General features: G+C 36.5%; 2 protein-coding genes and 1 long non-coding RNA gene across 3 annotated transcripts; all 3 read left to right on the top strand.

The window, feature by feature from the left end:
• The first annotated feature begins 29 nt into the window (after positions 1–29).
• Positions 30–359, top strand: LOC135131197 (uncharacterized). The gene is made up of 2 exons (XR_010280894.1): positions 30–142; positions 205–359. It is a non-coding gene; the product is annotated as an uncharacterized LOC135131197 (long non-coding RNA).
• Positions 360–15,249: 14,890 nt separating this feature from the next.
• On the top strand, positions 15,250–20,794 carry LOC135131175 (kinesin-like protein KIF3A). Its single transcript, XM_064058761.1, has 7 exons — positions 15,250–15,581; positions 15,633–15,994; positions 16,049–16,576; positions 16,625–16,822; positions 19,116–19,399; positions 19,450–19,867; positions 19,919–20,794. The coding sequence occupies exons 2-7, from the start codon at positions 15,785–15,787 to the stop codon at positions 20,147–20,149; spliced, it is 1,869 nt and encodes a 622-aa protein (XP_063914831.1). The 5' UTR covers positions 15,250–15,581; positions 15,633–15,784; the 3' UTR covers positions 20,150–20,794.
• A 100-nt stretch (positions 20,795–20,894) lies between these two features.
• Positions 20,895–24,790, top strand: LOC135131194 (cysteine protease ATG4D). The gene is made up of 8 exons (XM_064058787.1): positions 20,895–21,309; positions 22,181–22,317; positions 22,920–23,112; positions 23,162–23,366; positions 23,418–23,494; positions 23,552–23,755; positions 23,807–24,003; positions 24,069–24,790. Exons 1-8 carry the CDS (start codon positions 21,147–21,149, stop codon positions 24,252–24,254), a joined length of 1,362 nt encoding a protein of 453 aa, XP_063914857.1. The 5' UTR covers positions 20,895–21,146; the 3' UTR covers positions 24,255–24,790.
• The last annotated feature ends 2,426 nt before the right edge of the window (positions 24,791–27,216 follow it).

The raw sequence follows: 27,216 nt of genomic DNA, 5'->3' as shown, positions 1-27,216 counted from the left end.
CCCAGCAATTAGCAACAATACAGGTAAATATGTACAGAATGGGGAAAAAAGGCGGAAGCTTTGGTTAAAAGCCTTGAAACGAGTGGATTTAACGAAGCCAAAGTAAAGTATTCCTATATTTGTTCGGATTATTTTATTTTAGGTACAGTAACTACCTATTAGGTTTACAGTTTCTAATAAATTACTACATTGATGCTCTTTTAGGTAAACCTGCAGATTTGTCGGATGTGGACCAGCCTGATTATGTTCCATCACAAAATTTAGGATATCAAAATAAATTCACTCATAATACTTGTAATGTTGAAAGACACAGTCGTTTAAAAAAGAGAAAACTGAATAAATGCCTCTAGACTTTTGAATGCACGAATTTCATTGTAGGTTATTTTACTTATTCCAAAAATAAAAAAGTTTAGAATGGTATTCATTGTTATGGTAGGGACATCGTGTAAACACAAATTAAAATCACTTGCACTCATTATATAAGGATCTACGCCGTTTAAATTATCCATACTTTAAAAACAAATCACACATCTTCACTTAAACCCGTCACATTAACCTCAAACGAAAATATTAATTTCCGATTTACCGCTTAAAACACACGGATGTATTTTGGGTGACGAGGAATTCAGACCAAAACAGCGTTCTGTATTTTTATTGTTATTATGTATTTCTAAACTCAAATCGCCAAAAAAAGCACCCTGATACACAGAAAAGATATGAAAGAAGCTACTGACGTGTTTATTTTCTAGATAAATATCCACACTTTTAAATAAAATGCGAAAATGTTAACATTGTCGCTTACGAAGTTTCACGGCGCTTGTCAAACGCTGAGTTCCCGCCACAGCGTGACGTCACGTGTTATTGGCTAATACATATGTATTTAATCAATGCACCAGGTAACACCCGGCTTAGTAAAACTTTAACCACAGTATGAGATCATTCAGTAGGGACAACTCTCTATTTTTAGTGGCCCGTTTTCATAGGTGGTCGTTTGTCTTGCGGGCGCGCAGCGGAAGGTACAGTCGAGGCCATTAATAATGACCGCCTCCCGGTCCTAGCAATGCCCGAACGGTTCAAGAAAGGCAAGGTTGGTTTACAACTGCAAACACAGACCTGCATTTATCAAAATTCAGCTTTCACTAAGGGCTCGGATAATTTCGGCAGTCCATAGCTAGGATCATGGCTACGGGAGGCGATCATTATTAATGGCCTCGACTGTACCTACTTTTCTTTCTTACACATTGGAAGATTGAATTGCGGTACTTCGGTTTTCTAGCGACTTTAGTCTGAAATTTGGCAGTTTCATTACATTGGTTTTGATAGTTTAAGGCTAATCTTCCGGAATTATTTAAGTTAAATGTAATTTTTACAGAGACGTTCTAAAAAACATTCTTCATGTTTTCATTGGACCATTGTTTACTGTTTATAGCTTTTTGTAAAAAAATAAAATGTAGATTAGCGTCTTCTAATAGCGTTGAATTTTATAGCCATGAAGACGTGGAAAATAAATCAATAAAACGTAAAATCGTTATCAAAGAAGCGGGGTCAAATCTGAATTTCGACACAGCATTCTCTGTGATAGGGCGCTTAGTATATTATAAAAAACAAACAAACAAAATGTTATTGTTATTACACTATTTTTAATTCTTTTCCAAAAATTCATTTGCACAAAGTGTCACGGTTAGATTTTAAATTGACCAGTAAAGTAAGGTTAGAATTTAGAATGCGCGGCAGTTCATAATTCAAAAATTCTACTATGGGTTTCTTATGGGAGCTTGATTTTACAGACAAAATACGCCGCATAGGTAGAAATCTTAACTAGTTCATGCTACAAGCGATAAAGACTGTACAATTATCTTCCTGTTACTAAAGGTTTAACTATATAAAAAGCTTCTGTTAAAGATATATTGCAAATTAAAAACAACGCTATCCATCGAAGTAACGTACATCGTTTCTAACGTCTTGCGCATGAGTGAAACGGAAAATCCAGAAACACTTGGGAAAGAAAAAGAACGCGAATATTTTGCGGTACTAGTGACGTTTAGATCGTGAAAATCCCCAAAATATGACAGTTGATTTCGTATTTTCATCACAACAAACAATCATAATCACAATTTTTGGATGATATATTAGTTCTGTGATATTGATTCACATTGGGTTGTATGTATCTGTGGACTGGTTTTTTTGTATTTGTTATTAATAATGACAGAAAGACATGTGTTAACAATAGGGGCAATTGCCATTTTTTTTTGTTGGAGAAAATTCTTTACAGTCAAATAATGTAGCGAAAGTCAATTGGTATTGTAATATCCCGCTTTAAATTTAAATCGGAACAAGACCAGCGCCAAAGCAACATCCGAATTTATCCCAGAACGATACTTAGTACGCCATCTGTTGGGTGGTACGGGACGTACCGGGGGATGCGGAGATACGAGGCGAAAAGGAAGGGAGAGAAGTCAGTCAGAGTACTACCTTCAAGGGTGCAAGATCGAACAAATTACTGGTGTCAATCTTTGTGTTTTTCTGGAGTTTTTCGTCTGGAAATAGGAAACGACCGACTCTTCAAGACTTTTGTGACGGATGCGGTGTACCAATAAACTATTTCCTACCCAGTGAGGTGAAATTTAGTGCGACGCCCGCACGGCGACAGCGACTTAAGTGCCGAAGCTGAAAGGACGCCGATTGGATTAACCCTTTCTCAACTCGGTGGCTTATTGGTAGGCTCGATTATCACATATGATGTTAGAGGCGAATTATTGTAAGAAGTATGCATGCATGCGGAAGCGGTGTTGGTATAATAATAATAAATTCGTTGTTCGCGCGGTCAGGTGTCGGAAAGTTGTATCAAAGTGGACTAGGAATGGAAGGGTTAATTTTAAGACGGACATAGAACGTGGGTAAATAGCATTATTTTGTTTTGGGTTAGCGTAGCTAGGTGGTGGATACCGGGTAATTGGGGAATTGTTAGTTGCGTTAGTTAGAAAGAGACAGTCTGTGATAGAGATGTGTCGTTCGCGAACGAACGAATCAAATTGAACGGGTCGTTCGAATGAACGAGTGACCGAAATCGTTCCCAACGCAAACTGGTCGTTCTTTCGTTCATTTCGTTCACTCGTTCACTCGTTCACCGTTCACATTGTCTCGACTGGATCTTGATTCCGTTGGATCTTTGAATCATGGCTCCAGCACAGTTCTATGTTCTGTATCAAATACTAGGAGCACATGCTATGCTATTTATGGAATTAACTAAGAACATAAGTTTTCCCGACAGATTAATTCCAGTAGTATGAATTTAAATTAGGAACCAGGAACGAAAATGACAATTTATGACGATAACTAATATACAATGTTCATAAACGTCTGAACATTAGAAACTAAAAAAATAAATGTAAATAAATAATTATTATTACTATTGTAATGATTATTAATAAAAAAAATCCCTATGGCCACGTAAAAAAGGTAATGTATAATATAATCAATGAACGTGACTATTCACGGCTTCATCACATTAGAACGTAAGGAAAAGGTATAAAAGGAAACAAAACAAATCTGCTCCTACATTGTTAATCGTAAGGGCGACGACCGAATGATTCGAAAGATCCAATAAATTATTTTTTTTTACTCAAAAGTTGCTTGGAAGCTGTGATAAAAACGAATTTAATTTTTGTGTCAAAAGTGCTAGTGATGTATTTATTAACACAATTATTTGCGTTCACAAATTCAAGTTACTTTTTTTAAATATTAAATTATTATTTTTACATCACAGAATTCAGAAAAAAATCGTTACATGAATCTCTAAAAAAATGGGAGGCATTAAAAAAAATTAAATGTAGACAAAACCAAATAAACGTTAAATCATTAATTTTTCGAATCAGATCATAGTATATTTCACACGATTTAATTTGACGTATCACACAATGCAGTATTCGAAAAATAAGACAGCAATGGGCCGGGGTTTTTTTTTTCGAATACCTATGCGATAGTTCTGAGCATGACTTTCCCTATAAAGTGATCGGATTCAAGCAAAAGGGGAACTAATTTGACCATTGACCGAAGAGCCGAAAGACCGAATGATTCATCAATAGATCCCTGAGCCTTGAATGATTAAGAACGAAGTGAACGGTGAACGAAATGAACGAAATGAACGAAATGAACGAAATGAACGACATTTGACGACCGGGTCTTCGTAGGGACTGAACGATGAACGATCCGTTCGTACTGATGACCGAATCTGCCCATCCCTAGTCTGTGACGCTTCACGAAAAGTAAAAATGGCGACCGACGCGACGCCGGCGTTTTGCTGTCTTTGTTATTTTGTTAGCTAGAAAGAGAAACCGAGTGACGCTGCGCACAAGCTAAAATCGCGACCGACGCGATGGTGGCGTTTGTCTATCTTTGTTATTTGCATTATTTAGAAAGAGATAACATGTGACGCTTCACGTAGAACAAAATGGCGACCGACGCGATGGTGACGTTTTGTTATTTGCTTCATTATTTATTGAAGTATTGTCGTAACACGTAAACTAGAACCTGTGAAAATGGTGACTCCTCTGTTCGTAATCTGATTTGCTCGCACTCAACTACGACTCGTGGCGCAGAGCTTTCTCTCCCCCTCTCTCTCATTTTTTCGTTCTCTCTCTTCCTTGTTTTTTTTTTTGTGTGTGTAAATGTACCTAATAATTAATGTATGCGCACGTGACTATTAGTTCCTACAGCTGAATTTCCAATATGTACTCGCCAAAAAGCCAAAACGGCAATAGGGGAAGCACCCCAGGGGAAATCCCCCACCCATTATTTTTAAATTTGTGTGTTTATCGTCTGCCCTGAACGCGGGTGTTTTTTTTTTATGTGTCTTTTGTAGTTGACTTCTCTTCTTTTCACGTTAGTACAAGGCATGATTGATAGGTCCGGTTCCTTTTTCTTTTCCGTTCCGCGGGTGATCGATGCGTGATGTACCGCCGACTTTAATCCCGTCGTTGGTCGGACGGTACACGATACTACTGAGCAGCGACCTGGTTACTGCGGGGCCATCGGACCTTGTAGACGGGGTGGCAGTTGTATTCGGGGACAGCAGCTTCTCGTGGAACGGCCGGTAGTCAATGGTACATCGCGCCACGAAGCCGGCGGGCCCGGACAGGAAACTTTTGGACGGGGGGGCGTTCCCCCCCCCGGGCCCTAACTATCTATCTCTCTCTCTCTCCCCCTCTATCTCTCTCTCGAATGTGACACTTGTATATCCTTGCACGTCAAATAACCTTCCTGTTCTTCCACTGGCGAAGCGCTACGTTTTTTTTTTGTTTTTCACGGCGAAGGTGCGAATGGGAGTCATTGTTCCGCGTACAAAAATTATAAGAAAAATTTATCGTTAGAAAGATGTAATTTAATGGGCCTGTTCGGTGTCTTTCTGGGAGGTTTGGACCCGAACCTTGTTTTTTTTTAACAATTTGTAAACACAATGATATTAAATTTAGTAAACAAGACGAAATGTGTCGCAAAATAATTGTAATTGCAAACTGCAATGTGTTTAACTCGTTTATTGTATAATCATTAAACATTAAAGGCGCCCTCCCGTTAAAAATGTATGTGTCTTTATACCTGTGTTCTTCCCTCACTCGTTGGTTTGCTCACTTCGCTATAGATCTGAACCGCCTGCCACCATATTAACGTAACACAACGTAGGTCCTAACCTTGCTAGACGTTCACGATCATTGGCCAAATTATTCATTTGAATTTGCGCGGTTTTCTTGTGTTCAGAGTGCGCATGTGCAAAATTCGGCGGCAGGTTTGGGTTATTACAGTATACTGAATTAAATGTGCTTGAAGAGTTTATTCGAGCTAGAATGCGAGAAGATTATGGTAAGTTAATGTATATTGATAAATTCTGTGTCAAGTAAAATTATGACGTATTTTGTTTTATTATGCATAGATATTCCTTAAGAGAGGCAACATGTGAAACCCCAAGAGGTGCATTTGTATATCATCATATGGCTACACCTGCCCTACACGGACGTTATAATGTATTGTGGACCAATAATTGAAACTGATGGGAGCGAAGCACTGCTTTGGCTATTGGGCCCTGAACCAGAAAGATCTGAAGAAAATCTACTTCACAGTGTCGAAGAACTATTAGTGTCCGAGGACTATTTAAATGGTCCATTAATATAACAGTTTGTGGGTCAGTTTTTCACCAAAAGTGAATCAGAGTTTGCATTAGGCGGTGCAATTTTTTGTTGTAGAATATTTTTTTTTGTTTTGAAATAAATTGGTCTTTAAATTGTGATTTTTTTTTAAATGGGTGTTTCAGACCCAATTCGTACTAAAATGAAAGTGATTTTTACTTGTACATGAAAGGTTTAATCACGAATGCTAAGTTTTTCATTTTCTACCAAAAAGTTTGAAAAGAAAAAAGCTTGGGATTGATGATGATTCTTAAATCAAAATTTGGCAATTGATTGAAAACATTAAATATGAGATCTCCTTTAAGTATTATTTTAAATTCACAGCCGTATCTCTAGCATGTGAACATCAAAGCCATTTATGTGGAGGGGGAAGTCAATTAGTCAATGACAGTATGAACCACTGTGCGACATACGTTCGAGGCAAATGTAGTGGTAAAAGTTGAATTCAAATATTTATTAAATACCACCGGTTCCGTTCGTGGTTGGTATCAAGATCAATAGTAAAAATATCAGTCTTAATGGTACAAGTAGTGGTATATATAAGAAAATTACTTTAATGGTAGAATTTAAGCGTTAAAATGACGCCTCGATTTCACCCATAAGGATTACACGGGGAACTGAAATTCGGGTCTCGTGTTATGAACTGAGTTCAAATTTCGCGCGTCATTCACTTTACTGGTCAATTCCAAGTTAGGCCACATTTCTTTTCCCTTTCGTTCCTCCATGTAATGGTAAAGCGCGCCTGTAAGACGTCAACCAGTAATACATAGCTGATTTCGGAGTGCTTTACCTCACAAGAATTTGTCCTTACGGGTTTACGTTATTAATATGGACAATGCGCAATTTGTTCAATCGGTTGTCGGATATTCAACCCGAAATTTCCCAATTCGTCGTAATCTATTGTCGGCTTTCCAAACCTACTTCGCTTTATACGACATTAAAACGTTTACCCAGTTCACCCAGTTGTAGGAACCTGGAAAGCGTTTTAGCCAAACAGGAAAAATTTCGACCACCTCCGCGGCGAAGCATCGCTCTGCTAGAACCCGATTTAGCTTGTCCCGACGGTGATAACCAAGAAAATAAGTTGTTCTCGATTCCTCAATCTCGTAATACCTCTAAAAGTTCTGCTCCACACCAAGGAAGTGAATCGACATGTTATGCTTATCGGAAGCCGGGTCATTTCCACCGAGAATGTCCTAATAGAATCCCGAAAAAACCTACTTGTGCTGGCTGTAGAAAAGGGGGAGTCATCCGCCCTAACTGCCCACGGTGCAGGCCGGAAAACTAAGTGGGGGAAAGCGATTACCATCGGGTTTTCGTTACTTCCCTAAGGCCCCTAGCCCACAGCGGTTAGTTTCAGGGAAGGGAAAAATTAATACTTTACTTGTAGAGACATCTCATGATAATCGATCTAATTTAGAAATAGAAGTTTTGGGAAATTCAATTACAGGACTACTTGACAGCGGTGCGACTCATTCTATCATGGGGCGGGGGGGACTTGGTTTGTTAGATCATCTAAATCTATCCATTTATGAATCGGAGGCATCCACTGTAGGAACTGCTAATGGTGTACAACAACAGGTAGTGGGATATGTATATTTTCCGGTTACTGTCGATGGTATCTCCCGTATGATTAACTTTTGGGTAGTTAGTTTCATCTCTCAAGCATTCAGTTATTTTTGGCATTGATTTTTGCCGTCAATTAGGCTTCGCGATTGATTTTTCATCTTTTAGCTGTACGACTCAGGGTAAGGATCCTATAGGGACAGTTGACCTTCAAGATGATACCTTAGTGGCGGCGATGCAGGGTATTCGTTCTCTACAGGACTTAGGACCGTCTCAAATGTCAGAGCTTCAGGTATTATCAAATTGGGAAGAACCACACGAACCGTTGATTTTATAGATACTGCACCATCAGTTTCCGTAGCGCGGCCTTCTTCGAGCCCTTGGTCCTCTCCCGTTTTATTTGTGAATACAACAAACGGTGAGAAGCGTTTTTGTTTCGACGGTCGAAAACTTAATTCTGTGACCAAACCAGATGCTTACCCTCTACCTAAAGTCGATTAAAGTAACCTTATTTGACATACACCTGTTAAAACTTTTATGACATAAGCGGCTTAGGCCAAACCACCCTTATTAATCAAACTGGCTATTGTATTACTTAACTCAGTTCACAGCTCCATTATGCCAACAATGGACAGTAATAATCTTGCGGTTCGGGTCCACAAAGCTTACAATAGCCAGTTTGACATATAAGGGTGCTTTGGCTTAAGCCGCTTAAGTCATAAAAGTTTTAACAGGTTGTGATAACTTATCACAACCTATGATAAGTTATCACAACCTGTTCAAATTTGTATGACTGATAACCCAAACTTCCCGGCTTTTAATTGACCGTGAAAAAGTTTGAAAGGCCCGCGAAAAATTCAAAAATTCAAAGTTTGGCCTTGGCTGTGATCGTCTAACAAAATGAAACCTACGTTGTGTTTTTTTTTAAACATGGCGGGAAGACGTTCTTTCATACAAGTGAGCATACAATGCGTGTGATTCGAGAGCGCAATAAATAATAGACAAAATTTTTAGGAAGGGGGAAAAAAATTGCGCCCCCTCTTTAGGAGGAAAGAAGCTGCGAGCGAAGGCGACACGGACTTGCCATCTCGCATTCACTCACAGCCCCAAAACCCCCTATCGTATATTTATGGACATATTACATTTCAAATGGAACACCTTAAAAATATGAGAGAAAAGACACTCGCGAATTGACAGACACACATCTGAAAACAGAACAAACACAAAAACCTATACGTCTGTTTGGAATCAATGCAAATATTTGGATATCACAAATTTAATAAAAACAAAGCAACATCTGAATTAAAGTAACTGGATGCAAATAGACAAGTTATTGCGGGCGTGTGCCGTCAAATGTTAAGGTTAATGTAGTTAACAGGAGCACAACATAAGTACCCCTGGGGCGTTCTAGTATAAACGGAGTTTGGGGCTCCCAGTCCGGGCTGGTCTCCCCCGCGACGGTGATTCTATCTATCGGCAAGCCTACCCGCACAGCATCTCTCCATTACGAACATGCCGTCCTAACCAGGCCGTTTCGGCCGAAAACTAGGGGTGAAGTCAAGCTGACAACACCTCATCGTCCAGACTGTTCCCACTGAATCTATTCAAAGCCTGCAACCCTCGTACAAATGGCGCGATAAATCCCGCTAGCCCCCGCTAGGAGCCGCGCCCGCCGCTTCTACAACGTGTTTCGGTGTTATTTAACCTCAATTCCATTTTAAATGTTCAATCTCTTACAACTCTTGACGTTAATAACAACTGAACAGGTGTCAAAGTTTCAAAGGGCAATAAACAACATTTAAATTCGCCATACGATCTTGTGAAATTTTAAACAACAAATAATTCTAATGTGAGATTAAAATTGGACATCAAATAATTTATACGGCGGAAACGTGCATCAACAAAATATTTACAAAACAAAACTAGTAAAGATTTATAAAATAAAAGATCTGGTGTGAAATATACTTGTGCAAATAAAAATATTATGGTAGGGTAAAACTGCAGAGCATGGAAATTTACGTACAATTAAAATTGTACAACAAAGAAAATTACTGCGGTTAAAATTGTGAGTTAGAGAAATACTGTATGAGGTGAAAAATTGCAAAGTTAACAAAATTTACATGATATTAATACTTGCCACACTTTATCAACGATTCAAACAAAGAGTTTACATTATGTTAAATCATATCATGATCTAGGTGATTGGTTACTTAAAAAAAAGCAATTTACTTTAAGAATTCAGTATACCGCGAACTGGTTACCCCAACGAAACACATAATAAACAGACACAAAAATATCCAATCATCGTTGCGAGGAAGAAGCGTCTCGGTGATGTATTTTTTTTTTATCGTTGCGAGGGAATACCTCGATGGTGTTATTAATCCCTAGCGTTGCGAGGACATGCCTCGATGAAGTAATCAATCTGTAGCGTTGTGGGGGCAAAACTCGAGTAAGTAATCAGTCTGTAGCGTTGTGAGGACAAGCGTCGATGAAGTAATCAATCTGTAGCGTTGTGAGGGCAAGCCTCGATGAAGTAATCAATCTGTAGCGTTGTGAGGACATGCCTCGATGATGTAATCAATCTTTAGCGTTGCGAGGACAAGCCTCGATGATGTAATCAATCTTTAACGTGGCGCGGACATGCCCCAGTGATGTGATCATGATAACGATGATAGTAACGATGATACCCTCCTAAGGGAAAAAAATATTTTATGAATTAGTTTACCTGCCGTAAATGAACTATTAGCAATCTTGTGTAAAGAATTATAAAGTGTTATAATGTAACACTTCCGCATATGCATCCAGAAACTTATTCATTTAAACGACAAAGGTATTGTCCTGACTAAGTGAATTTCATGAAATCTTCTAGCAAGTGCTTTATTTAAATAATCCTGATTGTTAAATTGTGTTTGTACTAGCTGACGATGAAGAAAAACTAAATTGATTGGTGAATTTACAAACAATAAAACATTTTTACAACACGTGTTTCGCGTTGAACGGAAGTCCGCACTTTTTCGATTAAAAGGCCGCAAGAATTAGCCGCGCAGGTTGGGGAAAACTGAGCGACGTCGGTTACGATTGAATGTCATTAAACAAAGGCTTCCTCCCTTTATTAACTACCAAACCAGCTAATTTAAACCTAGCTACTTACAGCGTCCTTTCACCATGCATCCACTGCACCGTACCGAAACATAATGAATCCCGCTTTCAACATGCTGCCCTCTGTCTACCAAGCCGCCCTCTAACTAAACATGCGAAACTAATACCTAAGCGCTACGTGCAGATTTGGTTGCCTATGTTTAACGATTTCTTTTTTTGTGATTGAATTTTTTTCCTCTTTCAAACTCAAACCATTCAAGTGTGATTTCGCGCCGCTGTTAATTAATTTTAGCACGAAAATTTTGATTTAAACTCGGTCACCACAAGGTGTATGTCAAATGAGGTTACAGCTTAGATCATATAATAAATAGATACCAATACTCAAACTGAAAGCTGTGACTAGACATGAAGCTATCTGTTGTCGTTTTCTACGTCAAGCGGAGTAGTATAATGCTATCCTTGTGTGATCACCACATCTTCATCTTTGTTATATGCATTTCATCTGTATATGTCTATTTCACTTCCATCCTTGTACCGCACCAGCGCAACAAATCGCTTTTGACAGATATTTCTTCTAACCTCTCTTTCGAGTTGTTGTACAAAAAACAATTTTAGAATTTAGAACAAAGATCCTATTTTAAGTGATGTAGTCATAAAGGATCACAATTGCTGCCCAATAATTTACTATTCCTTTCGTTATCTACTGTGAATTATTTATAAAATCAAGCTGTCAACATCTTTCTTCCGAAGTTAGTTCAGACATACTTCCTAAAATTTAGGCGCGCAAAATTCAAATAGTGATCAGGCAAGGATAGCTTCATTGTAATCCCTCCATGCACGAGAGAGATGTGTGACAGAAGGATGTCGTCACAGGCTGTCCTAGGGAAAGAACACGGCGTGGTGGTATCTATTTATTATGTGATCTAAGGGTTACAGTACATCTTAAACATGTTAACTGGAGCACGGAATCTATCAAAAATTGATCTTAAGTCCGCTTTCTGGCAAATTCCCTTGGAGGATACGTTCTGCGAAAGGACTGTCTCTGTAGTTCCATCTCGAGGGCTTTATGAATTTGTTGTGTTACCGTTTGGTCTATCAAATGTTCCTCAGACTTTGCAACGTCGTATAGACCAAGTGTTCGGTCCAGTCAGGTAAACCGAAGAAGAAGAGGTGTAGCAGACTCCACCCTCTCACCCACCACCTCCACTTGTAAATAAATGTAAATATTTTGTAGTTGATTCGAATAAACCGTCAAACAGAAAGCTTCGTGTCTCAATGAAAACTATATTTATAGTTTCATCATGACCCCTCATTTTTGGTCATCCATTGTGACTAACATTATTGTGGTCACCCATTTGTGACCGCTGGTCTTTCGAGAATACACAGAATATCCGTTAGGTCACCCATTTATGACCTAACACCAAATTTAGGCCCTTGGTTGGAACCACATGTGTTTGTTTTTTAGACGACATTGTTATCTCGATACCAACGTCTGAACATCTTCAAGTGCTTAGGGAAGTTTACCAACGCTTGAAAGAAGCCAACTTAACCATAAATGCAGAGAAACGTGAGTACTGCCTGCCATCTGTAAAGGGCCTTGGCTTCCTTGTGAATAAATCAGGTTTGCATACAGATCCAGAAAGAGTCGCCGCCATGGCGGAGTTTCCTAAACCTCAAACAGTCACAGAGATGACACGGTTTCTTGGGCTCTGCGGCTGGTACAGGCGCTTTATTCCGAAATTTTCAGATTTCACTTCTTCTTTAACAGCTCTTCTACTGGGTAAGCGGTAAAGAAATAGGTTGGTGTGGATGCTGGAAGCGGATAAGTGTTTCCACCAACTCGAAAATGCCTTGGTAAACGCTCCTTTGTTGGTAAACCCAGATTTTTCTAAATCCTTTCCATCCAGAGTGATGCTTTGGATGTTGAGGTGTCAGCAGTTTTAACACAACCAGATAGCAAAGGAGCTGAGGTAGTGATAGCTTACGCTAGTCGTACTCTTTCGTCGACGGAGAAAAAACCGATAACAGAGAAAGAATGTCTGGCAGTTCTATTCCGGATAGATAAATTCAGGCCGTATATTGAGGGGGCAAAATTCTCGGTAGAAACGGAGCACCACAGTCTCCTGTGGGTTAACAACTTAAAGAATACCAGTGGTAGATTGGCAAGGTGGGCAGTGAAGCTACAACAATTTGACTTTGTAGTGGTGCCGGATGCCTTAAGTCGTGTGCCACTACCAGAAGTTGCTGTAATTCAGTGATGCCGGGAAACACGAATAAGTGGTACCATAGCATGCTTAAAAGTCTTCAGGCACGTCCAAACGATTATCCGGGTTATTTAGTTAAGGATGGTGTCCTATAGAAACATGCGAGGCCACGGTATCGAGTCCCAAATGACCTTTCAAGTTGGAAAATAGTAGAACCCAAATCACAACGGCTGAAAGTCCTTCGTGAATGCCACGACTCCCCCTTGCAGCCCACCTTGGATCATATAAAACTCTGGAACGGTTACAAAAACTTTATTTTTGGCCTGGCATGCAAATTGACGTTAAGCAATATGTGTCACGATGTTCAATTGTTCAGATCAAAAGGCAACTAATGTAGCTGGTGCCGGATTGATGGGTTCTTCTAAGAAGGTTACTTTCCCATGGCAATTGATTTCAATTGATATTTTAGGTCCTCTTCCTCGTAGTATGACACATTGTTATATTTTAATGGTTTGTGATTAGTTCAGCAAGTTCATTTTATTACATCTTTGCGCAAGGCAAATTTCAACTCAGTTATCAAATTTGTAGAAGAGAACGTCTTTTTGATGTTTGGTGTTCCGCAAATCATCACCTGTCGCAATGATACCCAATTTATTTTGTTTCGCGTGATTTTCAGAAGCTGGCGGATTTGATATAACCCAAAATACCATCCCCAAACAAAGAGCGTAGAACGTAGAAGGGATTCTCTAACTTTCTGGGTTCTTGTTTTCACTTGGGTTGCAAAAACCTGCCTCAGATGTTCATCCCCAAAATTGACGTTCTACGGCAACAGTTAGGGCACTGTATTTGTTTCTAACTTTTTCGGATAGAGTTTGCAATATCTCCAGCGCTCCGCTTCGCAAAGCTATTACTAAGGCGGTAGCTTTTTGTTCTTCTTCCCAAGAATTTACTGTCGCTGCTGCTTCAAATTGTATCTTATACGATGACCACAGTGTCTGGCCATCATAGGTGGGTGGTTGAATTGTTCTGGAAGCCGACGTCACGTTACATGAACCAGTATGGTTGCTGCATTTTTTATTATCTTTTCACATTTCTTCATTTGGTTTTCTATTCTATCTTCTATCATTTTCATTCGATCTTTTATAGTTTTAATTCGATTTTCCATACGTTCCTTCATTGATTTCTCGACTTCTTTCACTTTTTCTTCCATTCGAACCATATTTCGTCTAACAATTTTCCCCCTAACTTTCATTTGTTCTTTAATTTCTTCTATTTCATTCTCTTTGCTTCTACGCCCATTTTCTTGTTTCTCACGTTTATTTTTTCCTCCATTTTTTCCATCTGGGGTCCATTTCTGCAAGCTTAGCCATGACGTGTTCTGCCACTGCTGCAGTTTGAGTTCTCGTCTCGACCGCTATAAATTCTTCCGAATTTTTGTTCAATCTGCCCGTAGATCTTCCTAAAACCAATTATTAATTTCAGATCTCACTTCCGACACCAGTGTTACGTTAAACGGTGAATAAAATTGGTGCGGGTTAAACTCAACAATTTATTTCTTACAAACTCGAATTTGACGCCTAACTATTACAGCGATTATGTACAACATAATTCCGGCGCAACTTCACTAAACTCGTTTGGCTCAACTGGCTAAATAATAATCCTCGTTCCCGACGGTGGCCTCTATTTAAACCTACCCATTCCTCTCGATGGATCGAGAACGCCGCTCGAGATTTTTCTGGGTTGCTCATCGCTTCCGCTTCCAGGCTTTTCGTTGGCAACCGCCGCCCGAGCGATGAGTCATTATCATCGACACATATACTAGAAAACCCATAAGCGTCGTACCGAGGCGACGTACGGGTTTATTTCGTAACAGTATGTAATTTAGTTAGTCATAGAATTTGTCTTGAAACTCGTTAACGCAGTTTTATTGGGCTCGGGTTAAAACCCACTTCATTCATCGATAAATTGGTTACATTTCTTTAAAGCCCTTTGTTAAGAGGGTTACATCTTATTGTTAATATTTTTGTATTATTTATAATATATTTTTTATAATGTTTTTATTACAACACTTAATTGATTTTAAAAATCTTTATGAACCGCGTGAAAATTTAAATCTTTAAACATATTTTTTACGGAATCTACCGAAAAACTCCGAATGATCTATCGATTTTCATTTTTCACTCCGAAGGAGGAATCTGACAACACTGCGCGTGTGTCACACTACTGTCACCAAGTTAGGTGTTCTGTGCTGTCACCCCTGTCACCTGTCACATATTCATATTTCTATTAACGCAATGTGAATGTTGTTACCATATGTTGGGCCCCTCGCCTGCGTAATTCCCTTCCAGTTAGTGTCTTGTCGTGTCTTCATCATCGTCAGTTCGTCATCTCCTCTGGTATCTGTATGTTGTTGGCAACCATAACTTGCGTCCTACATTTTTTGTGCCGTCACAGTTTAAACCTAAACCTTCTTGGATTATTCCATGTAGTACAATTGGGGACGAATGTCTGAGTCTGAGGTCACCCCAGAAATGTAAGATTCTGTGGTCCGTGATGCACATTTTACAAGTTTCAAATATTTTAGTTATGAGATGTATATGAGAGTTTTGTGTTACATTTGTTAATTCTGACATGATTCGATAACTGACTGAAGAAAATCAATTGAGTTGTTGGAATATCAACTGCATATTTAGCCAAATCGTTGACTTTTTGTTGCACACAAATTAATAACGGAAAATGGCGAACACAAAATCAGACATCCAGACAGAAGTAGAAAATGTTCGTGTTTTCATTAGAGTGCGTCCTTTAACAAAAAAGGAAGAAGATGAAGGTCGCCAAAATATACTTCTCATTGATTCAAAGGAGAACTTGATTGCTCTAAACAAAGATGGAATCAATCCAAAGCCCTTCAAGTTTGACCAAGTGTTTTCAGAGAACTCAACACAAGTTAGATCTCATATTAAATAAATGTACCCTATTGAGCGTTACATTTCTTTTTAGATAAATTTATATCGAGTGATCGCAGTTCCAATTGTGGAAAAAGCTCTCCAAGGTTATAATGGCACAATTTTTGCTTATGGACAAACAGGTACGGGAAAGACCTATACAATGGTTGGAAACTACACAAAACCAGATTTAAAAGGAATTATTCCAAACACTTTCTCACATATTTTTAGCCAAATATCTAGAGCTAGTGGAGAAAATTCATTTGTAGTCACTGTAACATATTTAGAAATATATAATGAAGAAGTAAGAGATCTGCTATCTACAGATCCAAACAAAAAGTTGGCCATTCGCGAAAGACCTGATGTGGGCGTGTATGTTAAAGATTTGATGGGATTTACTGTTGACTCAATAGAGTCAATTACAGAATTACTTAACAGAGGAAACAAAAATCGTGTCACCAGGTCCACTTTAATGAATGATGTTAGTTCCAGATCCCATGCCATCTTTACAATCACCATAGAATCCCGGAATACAAGTAGTAATAAAACTACTGTGGGAAAATTGAATCTAGTTGACTTAGCTGTGAGTTAAATTTCATAATAAAATGATAAATAAAACGTTTTGTTTTAGGGATCTGAACGTGCAAGCAGAACACAAGCTACTGGAGAAAGATTAAGAGAAGCCAGCAACATTAATTTATCACTTTCAGTACTTGGGAATGTGATTTCAGCACTTGTGGATGGCAAAAGTACCCATATTCCATATAGAAATTCTAAGTTGACACGTCTGCTGCAGGACTCATTAGGGGGAAATTCAAAAACGGCTATGGTAAATCCCATACAAAACTTGATATTGAAAATTTTGTGAATTCAAAAACATACCTATGTTTAATTTGTGAAAATGTGATTTCACGTAAATTTCACACATTGCAACAAACCATTCTTTTAGAATATACTTAAATAATGATAGAACGTTCATTTTTTCAATGTGCAAATGTGTATAGGGTCGCTCATATGTTCAGGCACATGAGATGATTACATGGTCAAATGATTTTTTTCCTGCGTTCCTCTTCAAACTTGCTTGAAAATTTTTCATTTGTTAAACATTACATAACCTCAATCTTTATTATAGACCTTGGTAAATTTAATTATCATTATTGACTTTGGTAGAGAAAAACGAATTCACTACTCATAGCCAAGCATGATAATGGTGCATTTCTAGGCTACTAGTGAAAAAAAATCTATATGTATATAGGCAATACCAGATACTAGAGAAGCTGCATCTTACTTACTAGGTTACATTTTAATTAAAAAAATTTGTGTTAAATCAATTAACAACCAAACAAGAAAAATAAGTGTATTTATGTGTTTATTTACCTCTATCTTCATTTTTTCAGCTTCAAACAAAATATATGCCAAATTTACCAATTATGCGTTAATTTTGCTGAGTGCATTTTTTACAACACAATTGAAACTAATAAAAATAAATAGTGATAATACAGTTATTTATTCTTGTGCTTCTTAAAAATATTTTTTTTTAAATCACCGGAAAGACCCATTGCTATTGTACAATTTTACTAACTCGCGTTAATCTAGAAAATTACATTATTATACCATTACTAGAGTTTACAATCAAGAGTTGAATTTTGCATGCATATTTTTTGTTATATCGGGTGTCTGGAAAATGGCGGATTAACTCTCTGCTACACTCTTAACAATCAACTGGTGAGTCTAGGAAAAATAGTAAAAAAAAATTCTTCTCATTTTTTGGTGAAGTTATAATGATTTTAAAATTGGTTCTTTTGCTACGTTTAACAACTAAACAACACATGCATTATCACAATAACTAGTAATAAAACTTTTAGTTAATAGTTCTCTGCCCCATGGCCATGTTTAATTACCATTTCAGTTAGAATGTACCAAGATATGGTTGTGTTGTTTTTCTAATAATTTGATAAAATTCCATTTGACAACAATGTTTGCCTGATATACAGCGAAGGTATAGTTTTGGAAATATCATTCCACCCTATAAAGTTTTATTGACAATAACGAGACGGACAGTTGTACAATAGGAAGAGATATTTACAACTTAAGGTTGTCGCGTGCCGGTGATCCCCAGATTCGGGTGAACTGGTGTGAGCCATAAACATTTCTTACCATTGTACCACTGTCCGTCTCGTTATTGTCAATAAAATTTCATAGGGTAGAATGAAATTTACAAAACTATACAAATAGCAAAATGGAGTAGACAATTAAAAATGTTTGACGTATCAAAAATTGTGAATGCCAAACCCTACGTTTAAAATGTTCGTTAATTTTAGGTCCCCTGGTGTTTTATTTTCGGATAAATTTAAAGGAATCTGGTGTTTTGTTGCTGGATGGACTTGGAAAAATCTTTTGAGCTTTTAGTGTTTTACTTTTTACGAATCTGAAAACATTTTTGGAGGACTTGGTGTTCAGTTTTTTTTTTTTTTTTTTGAAAAATTTAAAACAATCATGTTCTAGGTATTCCTGTTTGGAAAGAATTTGAAAGTGCTTTGGAGCCTCTAGTGTATGTTGTCTTAGAAAATAAGTCATTTGCCAAAAACAGTCTTAACACGTTCTAGCCTCACCCGCGCGCCCTTTCTTTTCTTAGAGGGTATGTCATTTGCCAAAATTACGAGCTTACTTATCTGCACAAGGCAGGAATTTTGAACACCTTCTCTAGTGTTTAGTTGGTTATGCTTTAATGGATTTTTCTTTTGTTGTTTTTGTTTATAATTTATAAATGTTTTTTTGGTTTACTTATTAATGAAAAATAACAGCTTGTTTTATTAATAATAATAATGCACAACGATTAATGACTAGTGGTTGTTATTGTTGTCTTAAAAAAATAAATAAAAGGTGGATTTCAGTCACCATCATTACTAAGAAATCAGAGAGTAAGCCGGAGGTATTCACGCTATAGGTGCGTGCAATGTTGCCAATTTTATTTTTATAAAATTACGTTTTTTTCGTAATCTACACCATAAAGTACTGAAGAGTTAATCTGCCATTTTCCAGACACCCGGTATATTGAATATAGTCTGTTTTATAAACGTATTCTGCACAACATATAGTTTTTCTTACACGTTACATTGCAGGTAGCGATGGTGAGCTCGGCAGATATCGATTATGAAGAAAGCATGTGTACTTTAAGGTATGCCGCACGAGTGAAGCATATTCAAAATCATGCAAGAATTAATGTAGAACATGGCGGCCTTATCGAAGGATTTGAACAAGAAATCGCAGAATTACAAGAAAAAATTCACTTATTGTCAGTGCAAGAACAAAAACAACCAGTTACTAAAAAGAAGAAAGAAAGGTCATCATCGCAAGCTAGAGCTGATGAAATTAGAAAATGTGAAGAGGAGTTACAAAAAACTGAGTATATTGTTTTTTTTTGGCATTTGGTACATAGTTACTGTTCTCTCTTAGGAAAGAGAAGAATGAACTTATGCAAAAGATATCCATGATTCAGAAAAAAATTTTGGTTGGTGGCGAAAATCTCTTCGAGAAAGCGCAACATCAGGCATTTTTAATAGAGTCGTCAGGTGTAGAAATTGAAACTTTGGACAAGAACCACCAACAATTGGAAGAAACTTTGAATAAAAAAGGGCAAGAGAGAATCGACGTTGAAGAAAAATATTCCAGCTTGCAAGAAGAAGATGCTGGACTTACAAAAAAGATCAAGAAAGTTCAGTCTTATTTGAATGAAGTGAAAGAAGAATATGCTGATAAAGAACATGAGTACCAAAGAGAAATGGAAGCACTTCTTGACAACAATCGACTTCTAGTTAGGGAAACACAACTTGCTTGTTTGATGATTGATAGTTACATTCCAAAGGAATATTTGGTAAAGATAAACGCAGTATTTACACTATTTTTACTTTCTCGTCTTTTTAAGAAAAAAATTGATTCCAATTTAATCTGGAACTCAGAAACTCAGGAATATCAAATGCGAGGCGTCGCTTACACTGGTAACAACATGAGGAAACGGCAGTCAACACATCCAGAATTTTTTACGCCCATCCACTTTGAAATGAAAGCTGTTTATCATAAATATCCTGAAAAGAAACGAGAAAGAAAAATCATGTACGAAAAACGGTCTTTTTCAGCTGTACCCAAGGCACGCTAATTTATTATAATGCTATGTAAAAACATTTATAGGGTTGCTAAAAAGTATGAATACACCTAAATATTTCCAGAACGGTTTATCAGGACTCATTGAAATTATGTATACAACATTTGGCCAACTTGATGTTTTTAATGGCACCAGGGGTCAGATTTAATATTTTTGAAAAAAGCATTTTTTTTTCTCTGCATTGTGATGTAACCACCTTTAAAAAAATATATTAGAATAATACAATTAAGAAAAATATTAAATTTTGTTTTGATTTATTTCCGTTGTGTTATTTTTACAATTATTATTAACGTATATTTAATTTGTTTATCAACGCACAGGTGGCAAAAAACTAATGATAGATAACGACAACATTTCCTATTTTTCACATTTTCCAAATTGTATTATTTTAATTTTTTTACAATTTTTTAGTGCAAATAAAGAGAGGCATGTGTTACATCACCGAATGCAGAAAAAAAAAATGCTTTTTTTCAAAAATATTTGACCCCTCGTGCCATTAAAAAAACGTCAAATTGGTGTTGTATTTCCAAAACAAATGTTCTGGAAATAATCAGCTGTAGGCATACTTTTTAGCAACTGTATACCTTATAATTTGCTATTATAATTCAATTGAGTACTTAATAAAGTGTTCTTAGTGTGTGTGTTGTGTTTCACTGGTTCTCTTTAATTTAAGTTTGGCGCTTGTTTGTGCACTGATCTCATTGGATGTAACGTGTAACTTCCAAAGACGTCATTTTTTTTGTGTTGATGGTTGACTAAGCCAGTGGTATTCTGGTTCTCATATTTTATTTTATGGCGTATTCTAATACTCGCTGTACTGTTCAGTAAAATCTTGAGTAAACAATAAATCGTAACGGTTATTGGAATTGGGAGTAAGTAAATAAGGCTTATCATGATGTAAATTGTTACGGATGATCTTTATCTGTGGTTATAAGTACAGAATGACCGAAACAATTATTTGTGTGTGAAGTTATTGATTCTTATTAGTGCAATGAACACACAGGTGGTATCTAGAGAGCGATCTGTTATTTTGCCCAAACTTAGTTTTCCATCAAGTTCTTCTGACCAACGTTTGCAGGATGTTGGAAATACCACAGACGTCGAAGGGAAAGTCAAGAATAGACTGTTGTCAATGTGGAATAACGTAAAATATGGTAAGAAGATTCATAACCTAAAATTAGTGTACCATCAGACATTCATAATTAATTATTACCGAGTTTTGTGTATTATTTGGACAATGCTGAATGATGAATGAACAAATTTTCATATAAATATAATATATTTTGTTACAAAAATTTATTTTATAAACTAACGTTCATTAATTTAATTCCGGATGGATCAGTTTCACAACACAATTTTAATTTGCGACCAATATTTACCAGTTTATAAGTGTCTAGCACTCGTGATTGAACTAATTCAACTGCAGTATTAATTATGAAAAGTGAACAATGTCATTTAAGACATTTAAAAATTAAAAACGTTATGAATTTAAATGAACAATAGAGATCAACTGCCAATTGAAAGATTCAGTACTCCAAAGTCAGTACGAATATTGCATAAATATACATATATGTTGTAGGATTTGTAACTAATAACAGTTTTGTCTATTACCGTGAACTCAGATAGAATTTTGTTCCAAATTTTTAAGCTGTTATACTAATTTTTGCAACATTAGTGTCATTTTATCAAGAATCATTATGCATGCCGTTTATTATTGAATCAAATAATTTTTAATAACTTAATATTGTAATATATTTCGTTCCATGAAAGCTTTTGGCGGGAATATTTCCGTAACATTAAAGAAAAATTTCTAAAACCACAAAAGAAAACCAGCTCTAGAAGCATGATTTACGTCTCTGTCATACATTTAAAGTTTTTTTTTTTTTCAAAACGGTTTGACAGTTATTGAAATATTTCCAACAGAAGTTTTCGCTTAAGTGTGTCTAAAAATTGTTGCGGTTGGTAACATAGTGAAAATGAAATGTATTGAAAATGGTTGAATCAACGTTTTAAATTTGAATGCAGGAATGAAACTCAAGACAAATTTCTCCAAAGAATCTCCAGTATGGCTTCTAGGTAAATGTTACAGAAGAATAGAGAGTCCTTCATCTGATTGTACTGAACTGGGAACGGACGTTGCAGCTTTTCAAAGTCAAAGCGAGGTAATTTCAAAAATTCTTGTCGTATGTACCTACTGACACAATTGATGCGATCATCCTTCACCAAAATCTAATGAAATGCGGTAATGGAGACTAGCGCTACCCGCAGAATGTCGTGAAATTTGGTTTAAAATATCTATAAATTTTAAGTTATACAGAATCATATTTTATAGAATAATCTTCCACTGAAAATTATTAAAAAAAAAAAAATACACTTCAAAGAAGATTCTAGTTAGCTACACGAAAATTTAGCGTAGGCAATTAAATATTAGTTGGCCATGTTTAGTTACATTTTTGTAAAAGCTAAGAATGACAGATTACCATTTGTTCGTTGTTTTCTATGTAGAAACTAACGTAACGTAAAAGGTATTGTAATAAATTTGGGGACAAAAATGTTCTTTCAACTGGCATCGGTTTGCAGTCGATTGAAGCCCTAACTTACCTCACGTTTTCTGTTAACACATTGACTTACCTGGGTTTGGTTTCTGTACCTAAGTTTTCTTTTTCAATTAGCCAACGCTACATTTTACCCCGTCTATATTACATATAAAATGTAGCTGGTAGTAGTTGTAGTTATCAATTAATTGATAATATGACCTTTTCAGATCGTTAATGCGGATGACGAAGGCTTTGAGGGCTTTAAAAAAGATTTTATTAGCCGGTTATGGTTGACATATCGCCGCGAATTTCCTATTTTAAATGGTTCTAACTACAGTAGTGATTGTGGATGGGGTTGCATGTTACGTAGTGGACAAATGTTAATAGCCCAAGCGTTAGTGTGTCACATTTTGGGAAGAGGTAATGCTAAAATTGAAAACTGTTTAGCATGATGGTAACATTTTTGTAGACTGGCGGTGGTATTGTGATCAACAACCTAAAACTAGAGACGGTTTCATAGAAGTGGTAAATCACAGGAAAATCATTAAATGGTTTGGAGATAAGCCGTCTAGGAATAGTCCGTTTTCAATACATACATTAGTTAGCTTGGGTGAAGCGTCTGGAAAAAAGGCGGGCGACTGGTATGGACCAGGATTTGTGGCTCACCTGTTTCGGTACGCTTTCATTTTTAATCCACTATTTATTAACCTTTTTTGTTATTTTAGACAAGCTTTCAAGAGAGCATCTGAAGATAACTACGAATTTGACTCGCTCACAGTCTGCGTTGCACAAGACTGTGCAGGTGTGTCTTACTATCAACAATATAGATGAAGGTTTCAACTAATTAATATTTTTTTAGTGTACATTAGAGATGTACTAGAAGAATGCACTGATAGAAATGGCAAGTGGAAGGGGTTAATATTGTTGATACCAGTTCGACTAGGGGCTGATAAATTCAATTCGATTTATGCGCCTTGTCTTACCACTTTGTTTAGTTTAAAACAGTGTATAGGCATTATAGGGGGGCGTCCTAAACACTCATTGTATTTTGTAGGGTACCAAGGTAAGTGCGGTGGTGCGAGACGCTAAACATGTTAAGCCATTATTTTTACAGATGATAAGTTGATTCATTTAGACCCGCACTATTGTCAGGAAGTGGTAGATGTATGGGCGATAGATTTTCCTCTAAATAGTTTCCATTGTAGATCTCCAAGAAAAATTCATTTAAGTAAAATGGATCCATCTTGTTGCATAGGATTCTATTGTGCTACAAAAGAAGATTTTTTTTATTTAGTTGAAGTAGTACAACCAGTAAGTATTATCCCAGCTCCATATAAAACACAATTTATTCTCTTTCTATTTATATTTCTTCATAGTTGGTAATACCACCAGGACGATCTGACAGTCCAGGTACTGAATACCCAATGTTTACTTTCTGTGATGGATACAGTCGTGATGCACAAGCATCTCCCAAGAAAATGCCTCCTTCTGAACTTGAATATTCTATAGACAGCAGTACCGACGGAGACGACATGGGAACTGAAGCGTTTGAAATCGTGTAACAGCTTCGTTTTCTTTGTTAAAATACAAATTGACTGACTGTTACTCAAATATGTATACTTTACAAAATTCGTTAAATTTGAAGAGATTTTTATTGCAAATGTAACACTTGAAAGCAAAATTTGACACAAAAGTAGCAGACGCTGACTACCAAAATAAAACCTATATAATTTGCGTGGAAGGAGGATATCCACTGTTATATGCCTCTTTAACAATCTGTGACATTTTGTTTGTATTTTTTTGTAAATAATTTTTGCCTTATTTATTTTTATTTATTTTTATAATACATTCGTAAACTTGTAACTGTATTGTGAACGATAAAGCTCTTTTTTTTATATATATAAACATGTTATCTGTTTTAATCACTCACTGTATTTGGCTAACCTTAATTAAAAGAAGCGGGAGATTAAGTTCATTCTAACAACAAATTCAGAACAAATGAACTATCGTTCTGGTGTGAGTCATTACACGTATGTTCATATATTTGTCCAAACAGTTGTTATCAATACAGTAATAATAAACCGAATCGAATTTTGAATATTTATTTATTTGTAACCTTCGCAAGTAATGACAAGTTAACCTTAAGATGAAATTATTATATATAATGGAGCCCTGCACCCCTATACATGATGTGTGTTTGTGAGTAGATAGATATGAAACCGTGGTGTGGACACACAAGTGAAAAAAAAAACGAACAATCGCAATTATTAAATTAGCATTGAAAGTTTGAAGGAGCAAACTTAAATTTTGTGCCACAATATTTAAATGACAAACATTACATTGCTCCGTACGATTACCGTCGAATAGAATAGTTCATAATCATCGTTATAGCTGGAAAGAAATTAGAAATATGTTTTCAAATTTATGGCAAGCATACGTCCCTTTAGTTATTAATATATTAAATAAATTACTTTTTTATTAATATAATTTTCACACGTACACCAAACACGCTGCACAAGTTTCGTTTAAGTTGTCAAACATTGGTGAAAGTATAAGAGAAGTAATAGTAAAATAATAGTTTGTAAAAATCGGTGATGAAGTTTCTCAGTTTGACGAAACCTGTGAAGTTCAGAGTGACAAAGCATCTGTTACCATTCAAGTAAATATGATGGAGTTAAGTATAAGGAAGTTAGGTACTATTACGAAATAAACCCATACGATGCCCATGGAAGCTGATGTCGCGACGGGCCCAGGAAACCCTCGAAGCAGCGTTCTCGATCCATTGAGAGAAACGTATACGTAGGTTTAAATAGAAGCCACCGTCGTGAACGATTGTTATTCAGCCAGTTGAGTCAAGAGAAGTTGCGCCATAATTATTTTATACATAATCGCAGTAATAGTTAATTGTGTAGATTCGAGTTTGTAAGAAATAAGTGGTTGAGTTTACCCCACGCTGATTGAGTGAGTTAGAAAAATCGGTGGAATGCATAGAAGATCGAATGGAGAACAAATGCAAGACCGAATGAAGAAATTTGAAAAGACAAAAAAAAATGCAGCAACTACTGGTTCATGTTATGCGACGTCGGCCTCTTGAACGATTCAACCACCCACCTATGATGGTCAGACACCTTGGTCATCGTAAAAAAAACAGTTTGAGGCAGCAGCGTGGGCTAGCTTTGCGAAGTGAAAAAAGTCAGAACAAGAATTCAGGCGTTTCTAATTTGCAGACCACAGTTTATCTTGCAGACTGGGGGTTAAAAATGCTTCAATCAAGTCAAAACTCGACAGTCGCTTATTTATTAATACGAAGATTGTTGATACAAAATTTCAAGCCGTAGGGAGAAATTCTTAAAAATCACCCCCAAAACAACCTTGCAGACTGGAGGTTAAAAATGCTCCAATCAAGTCAAAACTCGATATTTCTTAATTTCTCAATACGAAGATTGTTGATACAAAATTTCAACCCGTGCAGAGAAATCGTTAAAAACTACCCCCAAAACAACTTTGCAGACTGGGGCTTAAAAATACTCCAATCAACTCAAAATTTTATATTCGCTAGTCTCTCAATACGGGGATTATCGATACAAAATTTCAGCCTATTTGAAGAAACGCTCCAAAAAATTACCCCCAAAACAACCTTGTAGACTGGGCCTTAAACATATTACCAAATCGAAACTTAGTGTTTAGTTTTTACCTATACGAGAAGTGATAATGCAAAAAAACAGCCTTTTTTAAGCTGCTCTTAACAAGTACCCCAAAGCAATCTTTCATAATGGAGCTTAAAAATACTTCAATTGAGTTGAAAGTTACCACTTGCTGAGTTCTTTACACAAAAAATTATCATGTTAAATTTTAGTCACCTTGAAGCAACTTATAAAAATGATTCATAGTTCACATTCATTTAAAGTACAAGTAGCAGAAAAATTTGAGACACATATAAAGAGACAGTACATATTTCTAAAGTAGATGCGCACCATAGAGGTAGACTGAGAGGAGGGAAGATAGTTTGAAAAAATGCCTGGTACCGCGCTTTCTACTAGGGTCATAAATGGTTCTTCCAGGTCCTCCGAGAAACTGGTTGTTCCAGTGGCGTGCTCGAAAGCGTTTGCGGAATAGTAGGCATAAAACAAAAATAATTTCATAAGAAAGCATATAAAAGCAGCAGCAGCAAATTTACTTGAGTTTTTAATTGGTTAAGATTCGTTGCTACGGTCGTCGTGTTATCTCCACCTTCGCACAAACCGAGCTAATTCCTACAACAACTGCGGCATCACCTAATGATCTTAATATGCATTGTTAATTATGAAAAATATTTGTTTGTTACCTTTTATAACTTTATTTTAATGCATATACACTGACCGGAAAAAAAACCGGCCACCCAAAAAAATTTCCCAAACCAAACTTTAAAAATTATTAATTTAACTAGTGATCGTTATTTCATTAAAGAACTATTCACTATTGACACATGATATATAAATTAGCAAAAAAAGAACACAGAATTAAATTTAATTTAACAAAATAACA

This window comes from Zophobas morio, unplaced genomic scaffold (genome assembly GCF_036711695.1).
Source record: "Zophobas morio isolate AGI-343-1 ecotype UQ-CSIRO unplaced genomic scaffold, CSIRO_AGI_Zmor_V1 ptg000019l, whole genome shotgun sequence".
NCBI lineage: Eukaryota > Metazoa > Arthropoda > Insecta > Coleoptera > Tenebrionidae > Zophobas > Zophobas morio.
This window is presented reverse-complemented; position numbering and strand designations above follow the sequence as displayed.

What these genes read in the sequence shown, in the direction of transcription:
- LOC135131194 (XM_064058787.1), top strand. Translation starts at nt 21,147, where the DNA reads ATGAACACACAGGTGGTATCTAGAGAGCGATCTGTTATTTTGCCCAAA. An exon ending in CTTTTCAAAGTCAAAGCGAG is followed by an intron (nt 22,318 to 22,919) that starts GTAATTTCAAAA and finishes TGACCTTTTCAG; the next exon opens with ATCGTTAATGCGGATGACGA. An exon ending in CGTTGCACAAGACTGTGCAG is followed by an intron (nt 23,495 to 23,551) that starts GTGTGTCTTACT and finishes ATATTTTTTTAG; the next exon opens with TGTACATTAGAGATGTACTA.
- LOC135131175 (XM_064058761.1), top strand. Translation starts at nt 15,785, where the DNA reads ATGGCGAACACAAAATCAGACATCCAGACAGAAGTAGAAAATGTTCGT. An exon ending in TGAATCTAGTTGACTTAGCT is followed by an intron (nt 16,577 to 16,624) that starts GTGAGTTAAATT and finishes GTTTTGTTTTAG; the next exon opens with GGATCTGAACGTGCAAGCAG. An exon ending in GAAATTCAAAAACGGCTATG is followed by an intron (nt 16,823 to 19,115) that starts GTAAATCCCATA and finishes GTTACATTGCAG; the next exon opens with GTAGCGATGGTGAGCTCGGC.